Genomic DNA, 17,648 nt, shown 5'->3' on the forward strand with positions numbered 1-17,648 from the left:
TGTGTTGTTACGGGTGGAGTCGCCTATTCAGAGAGGAAAGTAACCTAATTAGGAGAAATCTCTTACGGCCGCTCAGTTTAAAGAATTCTTTGGGATTGAGAAGCTCTATTAGTACCATTGGTGGGAAACTAGATAATTGCAGTTTATTATTAGTTTTCGATTGATTTGATTGACTAACGGTTGTTGAAATTTGATTGCACCTAGTTTGTTTATGCTTGAGAATCTTCTCTTCTGATATAAGATTCACTCAAAATAGATCGAAGTTTCGACGGGAATCTTTAGGTTGTTTGTAGATCTAAAGACGTCTTGTGATAATCCAATGTTAACAGACTCTGTTTTGTGTGTGATTGATCACAAGAGATTCAAGTTGATTGTGTGCAGGTGCTGATTGTAGATTAAAGAATATTTGAAGACAAGAAGACTTTTTGGGTTCTTAATCTTTGGTGTGCACAATACTTGTTTCGGCTGGAAAGGGATCCAACTATAATCGTTTTATCTTTGCGATAGATTGGATTGGTTAGTTGAGTAGATCGGCATCAATACACTTCTTTGTGATTAATAGTATTGATTACATAGTCTAATAATTACTTTGGTAGTTGTTGAAATATTGATATAAGGACCCAACAAAGGAGTTTATTGGTTAAATGGAAGAGCCTGTCAGACTCATATCACGTTATTTGAAAAGAGTTGTTATCGAACAAATTTTTTGTTCATTTACTGTTTGGAATACGAACCAAAGGAATTATTCCAAGTGCGTGACTTATTAACAAGTTGGAGGCGCAGGGATACTGAGGAAACTAGGTGAACTATAGGTTTAGTTGCTTGGTCTCAACTATACGAAGTTGGTTTGATTTTGTATAGCGGCTTAATTATGAGAATATCCAATTCTGGACTAGGTCCCGGGGTTTTTCTGCATTTGCGGTTTCCTCGTTAACAAAATCTTGTTGTGTCTTTTACTTTTCTATTTCCGCAGTTATAATTGTTTTATTATAATTAGAAGTAAAATACACAAAGGTTGATTCATATTTTACTTGATAGACAATCCCTAGAGTTTGGTTAAGTCCGAACCTATTATCAAGTAAACATACTTCGTTGTTGTATTGTATCGATCTTGTATCCATAGTCAATCACACAAGTTATCTTGTTGTCGTATTGTCTCGATCTCGTATCCATAGACGATCACACAAAGTGTGAACCGATTATTTGTATTGTCTCGACTCAGTCTATAGACAATCACTTTTGGAGAAAGGACTTATAGGTGGGAAATTTTTAGATTGAGGTATATTTGGGTACCCTCGTATTTTCAATTGGTATCAGAGCAGGAAAACACGAAAGGATCTAACAATATGTGTTTGGTGCAATCCAACCTATATGAAAATGAATCTAATGAGTGATTCAGTTAACATACCACCAAGATTTAATGGGACAAACTATCCATTATGGAAATATGCTATGAAAGTTTTTCTTCAATCCCGAGATGTTAATACTTGATTATTAATCGAAGACGGATATCAACAACCGATGTAGTATTCGGAAACAAAGTTCAAACGTTTGGCGTTTTATACTCATGAGGATTCTTGCAAAACAAAATTCTGATGGTTTAAATGCCATCATTCACGCAGTTAGTCATGACCTTCTACATCATGTGTTAACTTGTAGAACTTCATGGGATATTCTTGAGACTTTATTCGTGGGAGATGATTCTGAAAAAGAAGCTAGACTTCTTTCCCTTTCATATGAATGAGAACACCTCAAAATGGATGATAACGATACTTTCGAGGAGTTTAACTCTAAACTTTCTGAGATTGTTAATGCATCTTTTTTCCTTGGAAAGGCCATACCTGAAAAAATAGTATGCAAAATTCTCAGGTCATTACCATCCAGATACGAGTCTAAGAAACATGACGTAATAGAAGCAAATGATCTTTCTATACTTTCTCGAAGGTCTCGTGTAGGAAAGTTCAATATCTTTGATAGCGAATTTCTACTGAAGAATCAAACTGAGAATCATTGCCAGGAGGAAAAGGTACCTGTTGAAAAAGACCTTGACTCAACAATTGTGCTACTAACGCAACGAATTAAGGACATCTTATCTAATGATAAACATGATCCTGATACATTATAGTTTTTCCACAAAAAGGGTAATGATGAAGTGCAATGCTTCAAGTGTGGTAGATTCATACATATGGAAAAATATTGTCCCAGCAGGAGAACTCAGAAGTGCAATAAGGCGTATGTTTCCACTCTTGATGATATTCCGGAGGAAGAATCCAATGAAGAAATATCTAATTGTAATACAATTCTTTCCAACTCTAACATTGAATCCTGTGAGTCTAATCAACTCCTAGAAAAACTTGAGTTGGAAATTAAGGATAATAAAAGGTTAAGCTTGGTACTTGAAAACCTTTTGAAATTCCTTTAAGATAAAACATGTAAGGTGAACAAGAAAAATTGGGTGAAAAACCAAAAGAATCAAAAACTAGTTTTTCTGATAATATAATAAGTTCTTCATGTTGAAGAAATAACCATACTGCAGTTTTCCTTGGAAATAGATTTATCAAGGAACTTCACAAGGGGATAAATAATTGAAGATGGTAAGTTTATGAGATATCAAAAGGAAATTGCAAACTCTTGCAATTACAAGAGAAAATAAAAAAGAACGAAAGGAAACACAGTCTATTGTGTTTATAAGTCATCCTAAGGATGTCTTTGTTACTTATGGTGAGAACAATTCTCACCTCAACACACACTGATTGTGTTGAAGTATGTATCCTCACTTGTTGCCCAAAATTCTGATTGTGAGGAAGCATAAATCTGGGCAGGTCGTTCATGTTTGGTCCTTTAATGAAAAATATTAGATATCTTTTATTTTTGGGAAAAATATATTCGGTTTTCATAAACCACATTATCCCTTGATTTTCTCCCATCTTATATATCTTCTTCTTGTCCGAAAGAAGACTATTTTTTGTTTCAATAGAGAAATCGGTAAAAGAAAAGTCATCTCTTAATGACTTAGCACTCTGTGCATCAGCTATGACTGAAACTCATGATGTTCCTCTTCATGATAATTCTCAAGATTCTCTAAGAAAGCAGATTCTTACTGTTAAAGGTTGCATTAGATATCATGAGATGATGATAAAGGATTCAAAAGAAATACTAGCTAATCTTCATTCTCAACTGTTTGAGATGAACAATTTGTCTAACAAAGGAAGTTCTCAGAAGAATTTGAATCCAGTTTTTGAAAGCAATCTTCACAAGAATAGAGATTAGAATGAGAAAAATAGACTTCAGTTTTTGATTTCTTTCAATAATTGTAAGTCTATTAGGAATAAAAATATCTTACTATTATGAATAAAATTATTATTTTATAATATTTCTTGTGATAGTTTTCGGTTATATAGCATGTGCTTGAATGCTTTATCTTATTGCTATGTATATTTATGGGATGTTTGATTTCGGTTTTATTACCCTGATATTCGATCTCATAATGTATAAACCCTTATGGTTTGGGTGACTTTTTGATTTAGCGGGATGAAGTTCTAGTCCATGTTGGTAGGCTTTATCAAAGGATCATGAGGGGTTCCTGTAGAAACAATATGTGAAAAAGTCACAATATGTTGAATCTTTTAGCATATATGTTTCGAGGTTTCAACTTTTGCATTGCATAGTTAAAACCGGTTTTCAACCTTTCTTTGGTAAAGGTTGGTTGTTGTTGTTCTTTTGTTTTGCGAGAGGATGACAACATGATGATATTCTTCCCGGAAAGATATGAAGAAAAGGAGAAGAGGATGCGGAATTTGAGGTAACAATCTTGTTAGTTAATCGTTTTCCTGTTTAAGAAAAGCATGATTTTATTTCATATTCTTATTGTTTTTGCTTAACAAAACTTCGATACAATTGATGTTGATTCCATTATGTGTGTATGGATGTTTGATTGTGATTCAATTGTTTTCGGTTAAGAAAAACTATTGTTATCTTTCGTTATTGTTTGGTATCAATTGTTTAGGCTTAAAGAATTTCGGTGCAATTGCAGTGCTATAATGTCTATGTTTGTTTCAATTGCTTCTGGTTAAGATAAATGATTATGTAAGTTGATTTATTTGGTTTGCATGGATTGTTTATGGCTTAACAAAAGTGTTTCGGGATCATTTGTTTAGTCCAAGTGACTTCCGGATAAGAGAAACTAAGTTTTTCGGATCTTAGTTAGACTTATCAAATGTGAAGGTTTCGGTTATTTAAGTCTAACCGAATGCCTTAACAAGAATTACTAGTTAACTAACCTAGTATTTGTCTTGTTTAAAAGTGAAAGGTCTAAGTTATTTTTGAGAATAATTAAAGCCTGATGAGAAAAATAAAGTTAATTCTGATCTTTATTTTGCTCTTATCGAACAAGCGATTATATTTGTACAATCGGTTTAGCAAAAGAACTAAGGTGCTTAGTCGATTTGATGTGCTAAACTATTAGGGAAAATTTCTTCGGGCAATTGTTTCCTAGATAAAATGTTAAAACCAAATTACTTGTAGTTTCGGTTTTGATATTGGTTATCTAAAATGGTGTGTAAAACCCTCGTGCTCAACTCTTATAGGTTTGCAAATTCTCTTTGTGAGATTTGTAAGATCCTTTCGGTTTGTCCTTCATTTTTTCGTTTCTTTTCATTTTGTGACAAAAAGGGGGAGAAATATATGGAGTAAACAAGTGATATTGACTTGTTGTGAGTTGGTATCACTAAGCGACAGGATATTTGTGCTAAAACGTTTATTCTAACGAAAAGAGTGAAACCATAGACTAAGGGGGAGTTACATACCATATCATATGTAGTTATGAGGAACTACATGGAAATAACAAAGATGTGCGGATTGAAAATATACCTATCTTACCTTTAGGGGGAGTATTAGCTTTGTTATTATAATGCCATCAGCGGCATTTAAGGATTGGATTTAATGCAGGTTTTGTGTTGTTGAACTTGGAATCAAGCGTATGAGTATAATGAATTTTTGTAATTTGTTTATCCATATGATGTAAGAGTTTTGTCACTAAAATTGACAAAGGGGGAGATTGTTAGAGCATAGCTCGGTTGAACCCACCAAGCTTTGGTATGTCAAGTTTGGTTGTCATATTTTAGTGAATCAAAACTCATTTAAAGAGTCGCTTGATTATATACTAGAGTCAACTTCGTATAGGTTATCTTGAAAGTGTTAGGATATGAGACTTACAAGTATTACATGAAGACTTGAAGAATGTGAAGAAGTATGAAGCTACGACGACAACATCATCCTTCCTCTTGAGGTTAGTAATATTTGACTTGAATTGTTTCTTTCCCTAACGTATCTTTCAAGCCGTGCATGTTGAAAACATAACCACGAAGCTGTGTATGAAACTCTAGTTAGACATAGTATTAAGGAATACAATACGAGGTTTATTGCTTAACCATTAAACTTTGTATATAAGACATCGACATGATCATATGAATGCTATTGTGATTATGTATGGGTATGAGTGAAGATTTCATCCTAGGAAACAATGTTTTACATTCGTTTAAAGGAAGTAAGTTCATAAACTTGTTTTATGAATCGAAAGGAAAATCACTAGGATTATTGGTATTGTTATTCATTGTAAATTTATTTTGAATTACCAATATGTGTGTTTAGTATAACCGCTCATAAACTTGTTTATGTATCTTGGTAAAACTATTCACAAGGTCTGACTTATGCATTGGTATGACTTTTATTAGTGAACCGATCTTAAGTAATCACTCAAGATGGTATGATGGATGCCTTGTAAATAGCAACTTTTATCTAGTTATTGGGAAACCGATCCTAGTAAGAGGTGCAAAAAATTTGCAAGAGGGAATCGATCCTTGTAAGAAGTGCAACACGTTTTTAGTAGATGGGGGAACCGATCCTATGAACATGTGAAACAAGTTTGTAGTTTTGGGGGAACCGATCCTATGGACATGTGCAACCGAATACAAGTAATTACCGTAATTTGTGGGGAACCGATCTTAGTACCTAGTCAACCGAATTTTGGTAACTAGCGTGACTATGCACAATACTCACATGGAGGTAGAATCGAACTTGTTTTGGTAGAACTGTGAAACCCATAATTGGTGATTTGATAGGATAATCAATCACATAGTTCTTGGAATTCATACGAACCAATTCTAAACTTGTCTGGAAGTGTGGCAAATCGTTTCCAAGATTGTAAGTATGAAAAAGGACTCGCAAAGTAAAGATGTCGACATACTTTAACATATGCAGTAACTCTTATCATTAATTGTTCAAAGATATTCCTTAATAGCTAAAGGAGAACCCCAGGATCAAAATAAATTGAGAATCTTTTAATTAAGGTTTCTTTGTTTTTATATGTTATTTAATCTCCAACAATTAAATGCATATCTTTAGAAAATAATAATTAGTAATGTGCATTTACTGATTATATTTTTTCTATTGGGATTTCAGTCAATATTTAGGCAGTGCATTTCCGGGAATTGTGAAAACAAATTTTGTGTTTATTGCATATCTTTGAGAATATTCGGTTTTGGAAATTCCTTGGTGTCCAAACTTCCTTGTCTATAAATATTGAAGTTTGCATTCCTAGCAAACTAATCTTCAGAGCCAGCAAAACTACCTAGTTGTGTTGTTACAGGTAGAGCCGCCTATTCGGAGAGGAAAATAACCTAATTAGGCAAAATCTCTTACGACATCTCAGTTTAAAGACTTCTTTGGGATTGAGAAGCTCTATTAGTACCGTCGGTAGGAAACTAGATAATTGTAGTTTATTATTAGTTTTCAATTGATTTGATTGACTAACTGTTGTTGAACTTTGATTGCACCTAGTTTGTTTATGCTTGATAATCTTCTCTTCTGATATAAGATTCACTCAAACTATATCGAAGTTTCGACGAGGATCTTTAGACTGTTTGTAGATCTAAATACGTCTTGTGATAATCCAACGTTAACAGACTCCATTCTGTGTGTGATTGATCACAAGAGATTCAAGTTGATTGTGTGCAGGTGATGATTGAAGATTAAAGAAGATTTGAAGATAGGAAGACTTTTTGGGTTCATAATCTTTGGTGTGCACAATACTTGTTTCGGCTGGAAAGGGATCCAACTATAATCGGTTTATCTTTTTGATAGATCGGATTGGTTAGTCGAGTAGATCGACATCAATACACTTCTTTGTGATTAATAGTATTAATTGCATAGTCTAATAATTACTTCGGTAGTTGTTGATAGATTGATCTAAGGACCCGACAAAGGAGTTTATTGGTTAAATGGAAGAGCCTTTGTCAGACTCATATCACGTTATTTGAAAAGAGTTGTTACCGAACAGATTTTTTGTTCCTTTACTATTTGGAATACGAACTAAAGGAATTGTTCAAGTGCGTGACTTGTTAACAAGTTGGAGGCCAGGGATACTGAGGAAACTAGGTGAACTATAAGTTTAGTTGCTTGGTCTCAACTATACGAAGTTTATTTGATTTTGTATAGCGTCTTAATTATGAGAGTATTCAATTCTGGACTAGGTCCCTGGGCTTTTCTGCATTTGCGGTTTCCTCGTTAACAAAATCTTGTTGTGTCTTTTACTTTTCTATTTCCGCAATTATTATTTTTTTATTATAATTAGAAGTAAAATACACAAACGTTAATTCATATTTTATTTGATAGACAATCCCTAGAGTTTGGTTAAGTCCGAACCTATTATCAAGTAAACATACTTCGTTGTTGCATTGTCTCGATCTTGTATCCATAGTCAATCACGCAAGTTATCTTGTTGTCGCATTGTCTCGATCTCGTATCCATAGACGATCACACGAAGTATGAAACGATTAGTTGTAGTCGGTCTATAGACAATCATTTTCGGAGAAAGGACTTATAGGTGGAAAAGTTTTAGATTGAGGTATATTTTGGTACCCTTGTCTTTTCAATGGAGACACTGTTAGAAGACAAGATGATACAACGTTGACGTCACAAAACGTCGAACATGAAGAAGCTGCAACACGAGCATAAGAAGATAAAAGTGGATCAGAAAATTGGGTTAAGATCAACACTGCAATTGCTATGGAGATTACAAATTACGGGTGGATGATGGAAAGTCTAATTAGTAATCTAGTTTAATTTGAGTAAGTGTGAATGAAGTTCTGTAACAGCAAGTGTTAGAAATGTCTAGAGGCTTAGAGACAAGAATGAGCCAATTGTTATAGTGTGAAAAGATGAAAATGTAACTAGTTTGGTCCAGATAAAGATAGAGAACAGAATTCTCTAAAGTCTGTTAAGGTCGGTCAGAGTAGTTAGTCAAGAAAAATCTAGAATGGTCTAACAAAGCCTATATAAGGCAGTGAGTCTCATATGTAACAACTTGAGCAAGAACATAAATAAAACAGTGAGTTTCAGAGAATAATTTTGCTTCCACTAATAGTTTACTAGGAACTCTGTATGAGCAACACTACTTATATGCTCATATATCTCCATGATCAACAAACTATAAAAATTCAACCGATCGATATATAGACGAACCAATCAGCAATTAATTGGTAAATTATTATTATGCAAAATTTCATTATTGAATATCCAAACCCTAGTAAATTAAACATCCAAATAATTTATTTTAATTCTATTAAAAACTCTTTTAATCAACAAGGTTCCGTTTTTTCATTACAAATAATACTTAATGTATTGATTAACTTAATTCGAGAGCGATACGTCTTGTTAGGTTAATATATCCAACCAATAAAGGGTACATTTTCATTATGTGTGACGTTATGGCGTTCTTGAAAATGATGTAGCCTATTTGCAACACCAATAAGAGTTGATTTTTCCCAAGACAATCTTTTACTCCATGAAAGACAATTCTTACTTTTTTTAATGTTAAGTGGAAAACATCTTAAATGATTGGAGAGGAGTCAGAGGTAAAAAAAAAATTCAAACCTCCATTTAGGACTCGAAAGCAACTGCCGAAATCTGATTGAGGCGTTCTTGAAAATGATTATCGAAATTTTATTGGGAAGATGATCGAAGGTGGTGATTGTGTTATGGAGATGAAGGGAAAAAAATGGTGGTCGCTGGTTGGAGACAGAGAAGAAGAAGAGGTGATTTGGAACTGGGCTTTTTAGTGTTAGTTGTCGGGGAATGGTTGTATTTTATGGGTATTGATTTGAAATATTGTATAAGGGAGAACTCTAGCAACTGGAAAATCTAATCACGACACTTTCCTGTTGCAAACTAGAGTCAATTCTCCTTTAACCTAGGTTTTTCCAAAACCATTATAGGTTAACAACTTGAAGACTTCATTTGGGATTCGTGAAGCCAGATCCAACTATTTTCTCCGTAGTTGTGTATTCTGATCTTACTTGTTCAATCGTATTGAGTTTTATCTTCTATAAGATTTACTCGATATTTATCTCCGATATGTAACATATAAAAAGTAATCACAATATTTCTTCGTCTCAGACTCTTGTGATTCCGCAATAATTTTTTCTATTAATCAATTGGGTTATTGTGAGGTGATTGATATTTCTAGGCTGTTCTTCGGGAGTATAAGACCGGATTATCAATTGGTTCATGTTCACCTTGACTTATCAAAAGACGGAACAAAAACCGAATAAAGAATATACATATCTGTGAGACGTAGCAACTCTTAGTTGTGGGTGAGATCAGCTAAGGGAATCAAGTGCGAGAATCCGGCGTGGTTCTAGAGGCGTAAGGAACGCGACTGTACCTTAATCGGTGTGAGACATTGGTTAGGTCTCAACTACATTCCAGTCCGATGTTAACTTGTAGTAGGCTAGTGTATGTACCGTCCAAGTTATTTCTCATATCAATCAGGCTCACGGATTTCTGTCTGTTCGATTTGCTGATTGCATTAAGAAATAGAGATAAAGATCTTTGATATATCTCTTGATTGAGCTCGCTTTTAAGTTGGTACTCTCAGAATTATATTGGATTTTAGTCCATATAGATTGTCGAACGAATTATTGGGTGTGGTTGTTATACACCCGTTTTTTCAGGGTGTTTTTTAGGGACGAAAGTATTAAACTACCCTTTAAAACAAATAGAAACTAAATCTAAGAACCTAAATCTACTCTTCTCATACCCCATTCTCCTTCTCTGCCGTCTCCTCTCTTTGAATTGTTTTTCTCTATCATCGATTTCAACACGGTTTCATCGTTGCTTCAAAAATTTCTTCGGCGATTAATCGATTATATAAACACGCCTCCTTGAAAGAATCCTAATCATCGATTTGTTTTAAAAGAACTCGTTTAGGTTAGAATCAAAAATTGTAACTGAAAATTTTCAGCTTCAGTTAATACCGGCATTGTGTTCGTCATGAATACAATGCCGTTTTTGAGTACCGGCATAGTTTTAGTATGAACACCATACCGTTTTTCTATGTCGGCGCTATTTTTAGTATGAATACCATGCCGAAATTAATTGTCGGCATGCTAGATAAAATTTATCAATGCCGATAGTCAAATGAAAAAAACTCAAGTTTCTGGGAAATTTGCATCATGTGTCGGCATAGCAAGTTAAGCAATGTACCATGTCGTCACCACTACCGGCATACTCGATAATGAATATTTTATCGCGGAGGTATACTTGAAGAAGCACTCTTTATATATAAAATGCCGACTACAACTTTAAAGTTGGGGATCTTGTGTGCCGGCATGATGAAAGTATGAATACCATGCCGATTAGGTCCCTATCGGCATGGTATTCATATTTTTACACTTTTGTTATAGGGAGGGGTGTCTGAATCAAGGGAGTGAAAAAAACGAAATCAAATCACAGATTCACTAGCGAGTTGGGCTTTAATATTTTCAGGACCAAAATATCCTTCAAAGTGATTCACTCGTTAATGGTTTCTTTTAATTGATAGTTAAGCCACAAACTTTCAACAACCAAAAACTCTCATCAAATCCTAAAACCCGATTTATTTTCATTCAATGTAAAGTCATCAAGATATTGAGACGTCACATCACTACTGAAAGTCTGAAACTATATCTTTACATATAATCGACGAATATAGAGATTTTGAGGGTTGGGAAGATGACAATCAACCCTTAACACGTCATTATCCATTTTCAGACCTAAAAAATATTCTATGAATCTATATCTTCAAATATACCAAGAGTTTGTTTGAAACAAACAATCCCACGTATGATAAAAAAAAATAGTATGTAAAAAACTTGGTTCGTTCGTACCTATAGAAGAGAAATAAAACTTTCACGTTAACAACTCGAAACATGAAATCCAAATTTTTCTACAAGACAGAAGGGAGTGCAATATAACATTTCACTACCATCAGAAGGACGGTGATACAAAACATTCTACTGATATTTCATCAATGACGAATTGTCCAAGGCCAGCCAACTAATATGCATATAATTTTCCTTTTGATCAATGATTGAAGTCCTCAATTACAAATTATCTACTTCTTAGATACTAAGATGACGAAACTATCACCTTAAAAGAAAAATGTTCCATCATTTTCTTCCAAAGACCAAATCGCACTATGCTTGCAATTTAAATTTCAATGACAATTAGAAAACATAAAACCATCTCTAATTAAACAATGCATCCCCAGTGGGTGAACTCAAGTCACAACCCAATGACAATCACAAAACACAAACCAATCTTTCCAAATCTCGCTTACCTTAGACGTCTAAAAACCCAGTTTTCACGCTATCTAAAACAAACGAGGAATTCCTAAAAATGCAGTATGCCATCTTAATGTTCTCGTTCAGTCTGGACAACGGGAAAATAACGTTTCTCGTCTTTCAAAGTAAACAACGCAACTAAAAAAATCTTGGCAGGTTACATATTTGGTTTATTGGCTTCAGATAAGGTCACGTTCTTCTTCTTATTGCAAGTCCATCCAATAGAGCATTTCTTCATCATTCACTATTAATTTAGTGCAACACGGTTAGATGATCGGGTTGTTGGTAAGAGGTAAGTGAAGTATTCGAATAATAAAATGAAAGCAATTAAAATTGGGTGAAAGACTTTCGTCATACCGAGAAACTTCTTCAAAAGAATTGGGAAAATATTTTTAGGGTTTGTTCTTCACCGTTGGAGTGAACGAAGAGGAAATTTTTGTTTAGGTTGTGTGGTACTTGAGGGCAATTTTGTCCGACTTAGTGGATAATTTAGACTCAGTTTCATACAATGGGTTAACTCCGGTTTTCCCACTCCCTTGATCCAAAAGCCTCCTTCCTATAACAAAAGTGTATTTTTACCATGTCGATACTGAGTTTTTCAGGCGTAACAATGACAAATTTAATGAAAAAAATCAAATTTCAGTACATTAAAACCTATACTTGCGTATTCGGAGCACTTGTATATTCAAGTTTTTACTTTCCTGGGTTGGATCTTCATCTAAACCTTCATGATCATAAATATCTTGATTTAATGTTGTTGCATCAATAAAATCAATGATAATGATTTATACTAATTATTATCAAACTAATCTATTAACTTACCAAACGCGATTAATTACAAAGTATGATCGGTGAGGGATAATTTAAAATTACATTAAATATATATAGATACGGATACCTACAAATTACTATTTAAATTTCTATTTTATCTTATTAGCATGTCCTCAATTATTTTGCGTATTTCTGATTACGCATTCAAAAATAGGACCCCACATCATTGGAGATTGTTTCTGTGCGTAATATTCTTATTTTTGCCGCATAAAACCCCACAAATAAGGGTCCAAATAAGACCTCCACAAAAGATTTTTAATACCCCCGTTGGAGATGCCCCAAGGGAACTTCTTGGTCGCCTACTTCAAAAGTATCAAGAAGTTTAGAGGCTGACTGCTGTCGCAGAAGATGGTGTCTTAATTAAGGTCACAAACTCCATTAAAGCAGCTTGTTATTGTGTATCTGTTACAGAGGACTGGTGCAGCAGTTTATTCTATCTTGAAATGACATTGGATCAGGGTGATGAAGCAGTAGAGTTGTCTGCTTTTTCATAATACTTCATTGAGTTTAAGTAGTAAAACTGTTGAAACTTTTTAAACGGACAGTAGAGCTGTTGCTGTGTCCACGCATGTCCAACCCAAGCACCAATTATAATGGAGAGATTATCAAAAACGAAGTGATTTACACGACCAACTAGAATTAAATTGGATATGGGTGGAATACTAGAACTAGAATCAGCACTAGATGTTTGCAATATGGTTCAAGGAAATTCAGGAGATGCCATCTCCCAGGTCAGATTTTGGAATAGATTCGACTGGTAGTCTGTAACCTTAAAACCGATGGGGCCAAGTTAGTGTCCAACTTCTGTTTGGTAACAAGTTGCTGTCTCAACACAGCACCAACACTGGCAACATTTTTGGCATTATTGAGCATCTTCCTGTTGTTGTTGTTTTTTTTTTTTCTGTTTTGGGTAATCTATTGGCTATTAGGAAGTGTCCTTGGATACAAATATTTTCATTCTGAAACAAACCCAAAATGACTAAAAACAGACTCGAACATTCTTACAGACAATCTACTGCAGCCTTGGTCATGTTCTGGTCAACCAAACTGAAAAACGAATCAGCCAAAAGCAAGAAAAAGTTGAAGGTCCAATACACTGAACAGTCTGAACTACAATTCTATGGAGCAAGCTCATACATCTGACACGGACTAGTTACAACGGTCACAAACAAGGTTTTATTATTTAGAAGATAGAACTGTGAAACGTATCCAGATTACAGTGACATGATTTTTTTCTTCTTTAAAAGAAGTCTTTAGACAACAGTAACACATATTTCAAACAAGTTTAACATGCATATCGTATATAAGGAATAGAAAAGGTATAGACAGACATCATTTAGCACACCAAAGAGTCACATATTTCAAGCATTACCACTGCGGCCCATCATCTGCTCTGATGGAGGCATCATGACAAAGACTGTCCTACCATTAAACCCTGGATGTGGAGACCTACGTCGCAGCTCTCTCGCTTCTTGGCATAAAGCACAGTAATGGCAGAAGAAGTGGGTGGCGAAGTCACATGTTGACTCACACTGTTCTCGCTGCAGCTCATCCTCCATGATGCTTCCACAGCAGCCGCATGATTTAGTTAGTGACTCACAGGTACCCTGTTTACACCATCAAAAACAGAAACACAAAAATCTCAAAAATTCATCTTTTGCAAGAAGACAAGTTTACTATCAGCTGTTGACTCTAAAAATTCAGAGCAACTGTGTTCACAGAAACTCGACCTAGTTACTCGACCAATAAACTAGCAAATCATGATAGTGTAAGTCCTTCTAGATGCGGACTAGGATCCATAAGATGATATAAGTAAATAGCTCAGTTACCATGTGAACAATCATGGAAATCAACAGTAAGAAAAGAACAATAACCTACAAAGAGAGAACAGATTGTGGCTTACTAAAAAAGTTCCATAACGCATCAAAGGCTAGGATGAATAGAAGATGACTAAGAGTCTGAGACTAATAAAACAAACTCAAGACAGGATGCTGATCCATATCCCACCAAACAAAAAAAACATTCCATAGTGTTACTTATAGCAACTTGGTATTTTATTCTTCTACATCTGTATTTTAACAGCATCTACCATTTAACTGTATAACATAATGCTACAAGATAAGATGACTTGCCTCGAGATTGAATCTTCGGCGTACTGCGGTACGGCTAGGATAAGAAAACCAAGGTGCCAGCCAGTTTGAACCAACAAGCGAATTTCCAAGCATGTAAAGACCAGCGTAGGTCAAGCAATGATTTGCAAAAACTCCATCAGATGATCCTAACCTCTCTGCATTACTCCCATATAACACACAAGGAGCCACACTTCCAAGAAGACCTGATAATATCATAGAGGTGTCAGAATAAAAAACTAAAAAACAAAAGTACAATTTAAAAAAAATACCAAGACAACTAAAAGTGAGAATGAATGAATTACGACATCTCAGCTGCTGCAAATAACAAGCCTACCAATACCAGAAAACCAAGATCAGCATGCCATACATTCAATACTAGTAACTAGAAGATTTTATGCATTCAAATGGAATCAACAACAGAAAAATGACAATAAATATACATATTGATTGACGTAAGAGTAAGTTAGGATGCTTCAAGATTTTAAATTCCAATACAATTATTTCAGCAATGAACAGGTTGACAGCATGCCCCAAGTGACATACACACAAAGGATCTCATTACCCCACTAGAGATATATAATCTTCAATCCAAACGAAAAACTTAAACTTAATCCTGATCAGCTAAGGCAGATATAAATTCATTATCTACAGTGCACAACTCAAAGAATGTTTGACAAAAATCATTCACTTTAGACCCCAATTTCAATTTTCAAGTCCTCATACATTTTCCATATCTAAACCGTATAACACATCTCTAGCTCCAGAACACTTGTCAGGAATTTCATGAAACCAAACTTCAATTCGTTCCTAATTCCCTATCAATATCTTGTAAACCAATCTAAGAACATCAAACAAAATCCCAAATCAAGCAAACCAATTACAAGACAAAAACAAGATCCAATTTCCAATTCAACATAAAACCAATCAAAATCAAAAAGATAAGTAAAAACACTTACAAACTTCAAGATCGCTACTACAAAACTCATCGTTTCTCCCAAGACAAGAAAATAAACTTGAATCCCATTGATTACGTGAAATCGGTTCACCAATAACACTTCCACCATGACCTAACGGAACTCCATCAGCTGTCCATTCACCACCGCTATATTCCTTTTCAGTTTCTATCGCCACTGATTTCTTCTCCCCCGTTGTCGGTGGTGGTATTGCCGTTGCCGGTAGCGGTGTTGTTGTTTGTTTCTCTTCAGAAAGAAGAGGACTGGATTCTTCAGGATTCGCCATTACTACAGAAAAACAAAGCGAAACCCCCTGATTCAAAAGAGAATTATTAAAATCAAACCCTAGATTAGATATTCAAATTTGTGTCTTTCTTCGCAGCGAAGATTAGAGAGAGCGAGAGGGAAGGGAAAGGATGAGTCAATGGACCGCGTCAACTCTCTTATATCAACTTCACGTTACAAACAGATGCCTCCGAAAATTTCTAGGACCAACTTTAGAAGGAATCCTGGAGCTACTGTTGTCCTAAATCGGATCAGTGAACACGCCGAGACTAGTGACGTGTCGGATATGACTTTAAAAATGTAAAAACAAGATATGTTGCTCATCCTTTCGAAAGAGGAGACTTTTTTTTTTTTTTTTGCTTATAAAAAAACATAGGTCATGAAGAAGCACCTAAGTCTGATACAAAATATTGGCAATGGTTGGACCATCCATCCTGCCAGCATTGTTCTTACAAGAGAGAGCTAAATTAAACATATCCATGTTTTGAAGACGATGATGAGAGTGAGTCTTAATAAAACAAAATTTACTGTAGTGATATCAGTATCATGACTATCTTCTTGGTGCTTGTTTCTTTCATGGTAACTCAGATGAAATCTTCCTTTGACAGCTTCATGGTATAATAACTTGATATGAGTTATGACTTCCATTGATTCAGCAGATATCTCTATATTTATGTGCTGCATTTCTTTGGCCCATTGGGAAGCTAGGTCTGCTCCTCCTGTCGCTCCCCAAGCTCCAGAATATCCTGGATGTCCTCTGGTTCCAATGATATTTCCTGCAAAGTCTACCATAGTCAGAGCAGTATAATATAATAAGTTCTCAGGATCTTGTAGAGTACAGATCCTGGTGCTTTTTCCATAAAAAGAGCGACTTCGAAGACAACTTTTGAGTGTGATGATATATCATATCTCAAAAAATGGAAGTGGAAAAACAGTCAAAAATAACGTACTGCTACTCAAAACAATTTTTTCTTACCCAATCTCTATTTGTGATTTAGAGATTTGTTTGGTCAATATGGGTAATTCTAATTGTTTCTTCTTAATAAAGATTTCCGAATAATCTACGATTTTTTTCGAATAAAAAGTTTTTTTTTATAAGAGGTCAAAGTCTTATAAAAATCCGACTTATGTTCGAAATCTGCTTCTCTTTCATGATTCTCACGGAAGGACCATGAAAGACCTAAAAAATGTTACATCGAATCTAATATATTCTTGTAGATTTCAAGATCTTTTGACCAGAAAACTTCATATAATTCTTTTCACAGAGAATGAGAAAGTTTACAGTGAATTTGATGGAGAATACTGTGTTCAACAAGTAGAAAGTATTCTTGATACCTCTAAAAGGGGAAGATTCGAACTCTATTCTGAATTGTGTTCGTTCCAGATTATGCCCTCTCTTACTAAAGTTAGAAAAACTAGTCTTTGTGAAGGGGTTCTTGAACTTATTGGAAGAAAAGAACTCCTGAAAGAACTATCCTCAATTGCTCACAATGAGATCATACTTCATGCTGTCTGTTGGGCATCCCATGGAGATTTTCATGATCTACAAATGATTAAATTTCACTCTGTTAATCTAAAAATGTTTGAAGAAAATCTTGAAGAAATCTTGGAAACTGAGGAGAACAAATATGAATAAGTTAAGGGCCTTATTTCAGGGAAAAATAGACATCAATCTGTTGATTTGTTTCGATATTATGTATACAGTATATTTGAGTAAAATTATCTATTATTTATGAATGAATAAAATTATTATTTTACAATCTTGTTTCATTGTTTGATAGTTTACG

The 17,648-nt window shown here is 34.6% G+C and overlaps 1 protein-coding gene across 1 annotated transcript; it reads right to left on the reverse strand.

Moving 5' to 3' along the window:
* Positions 1 to 13,641: 13,641 nt before the first annotated feature.
* Positions 13,642 to 16,007, reverse strand: LOC113310893 (cell number regulator 8-like). Its single transcript, XM_026559711.1, has 3 exons — positions 15,580 to 16,007; positions 14,624 to 14,826; positions 13,642 to 14,098 (listed from the first exon to the last, which is right to left on the reverse strand). Exons 1-3 carry the CDS (start codon positions 15,860 to 15,862, stop codon positions 13,853 to 13,855), a joined length of 732 nt encoding a protein of 243 aa, XP_026415496.1. The 5' UTR covers positions 15,863 to 16,007; the 3' UTR covers positions 13,642 to 13,852.
* Positions 16,008 to 17,648: the final 1,641 nt, after the last annotated feature.

Source organism: Papaver somniferum, chromosome 9, assembly GCF_003573695.1.
Source record: "Papaver somniferum cultivar HN1 chromosome 9, ASM357369v1, whole genome shotgun sequence".
In the NCBI taxonomy this organism is placed as follows: domain Eukaryota; kingdom Viridiplantae; phylum Streptophyta; class Magnoliopsida; order Ranunculales; family Papaveraceae; genus Papaver; species Papaver somniferum.

Excerpts from the sequence above, each read along its gene's own strand:
- LOC113310893 (XM_026559711.1), bottom strand. The coding sequence starts at position 15,862 with ATGGCGAATCCTGAAGAATCCAGTCCTCTTCTTTCTGAAGAGAAACAA. Across the intron at positions 14,827-15,579 it reads TAGTAGCGATCTTGAAGTTT|GTCTTCTTGGAAGTGTGGCT; the intron begins GTAAGTGTTTTT and ends TGATATTATCAG. Across the intron at positions 14,099-14,623 it reads GCCGAAGATTCAATCTCGAG|GGTACCTGTGAGTCACTAAC; the intron begins GCAAGTCATCTT and ends TGGTGTAAACAG.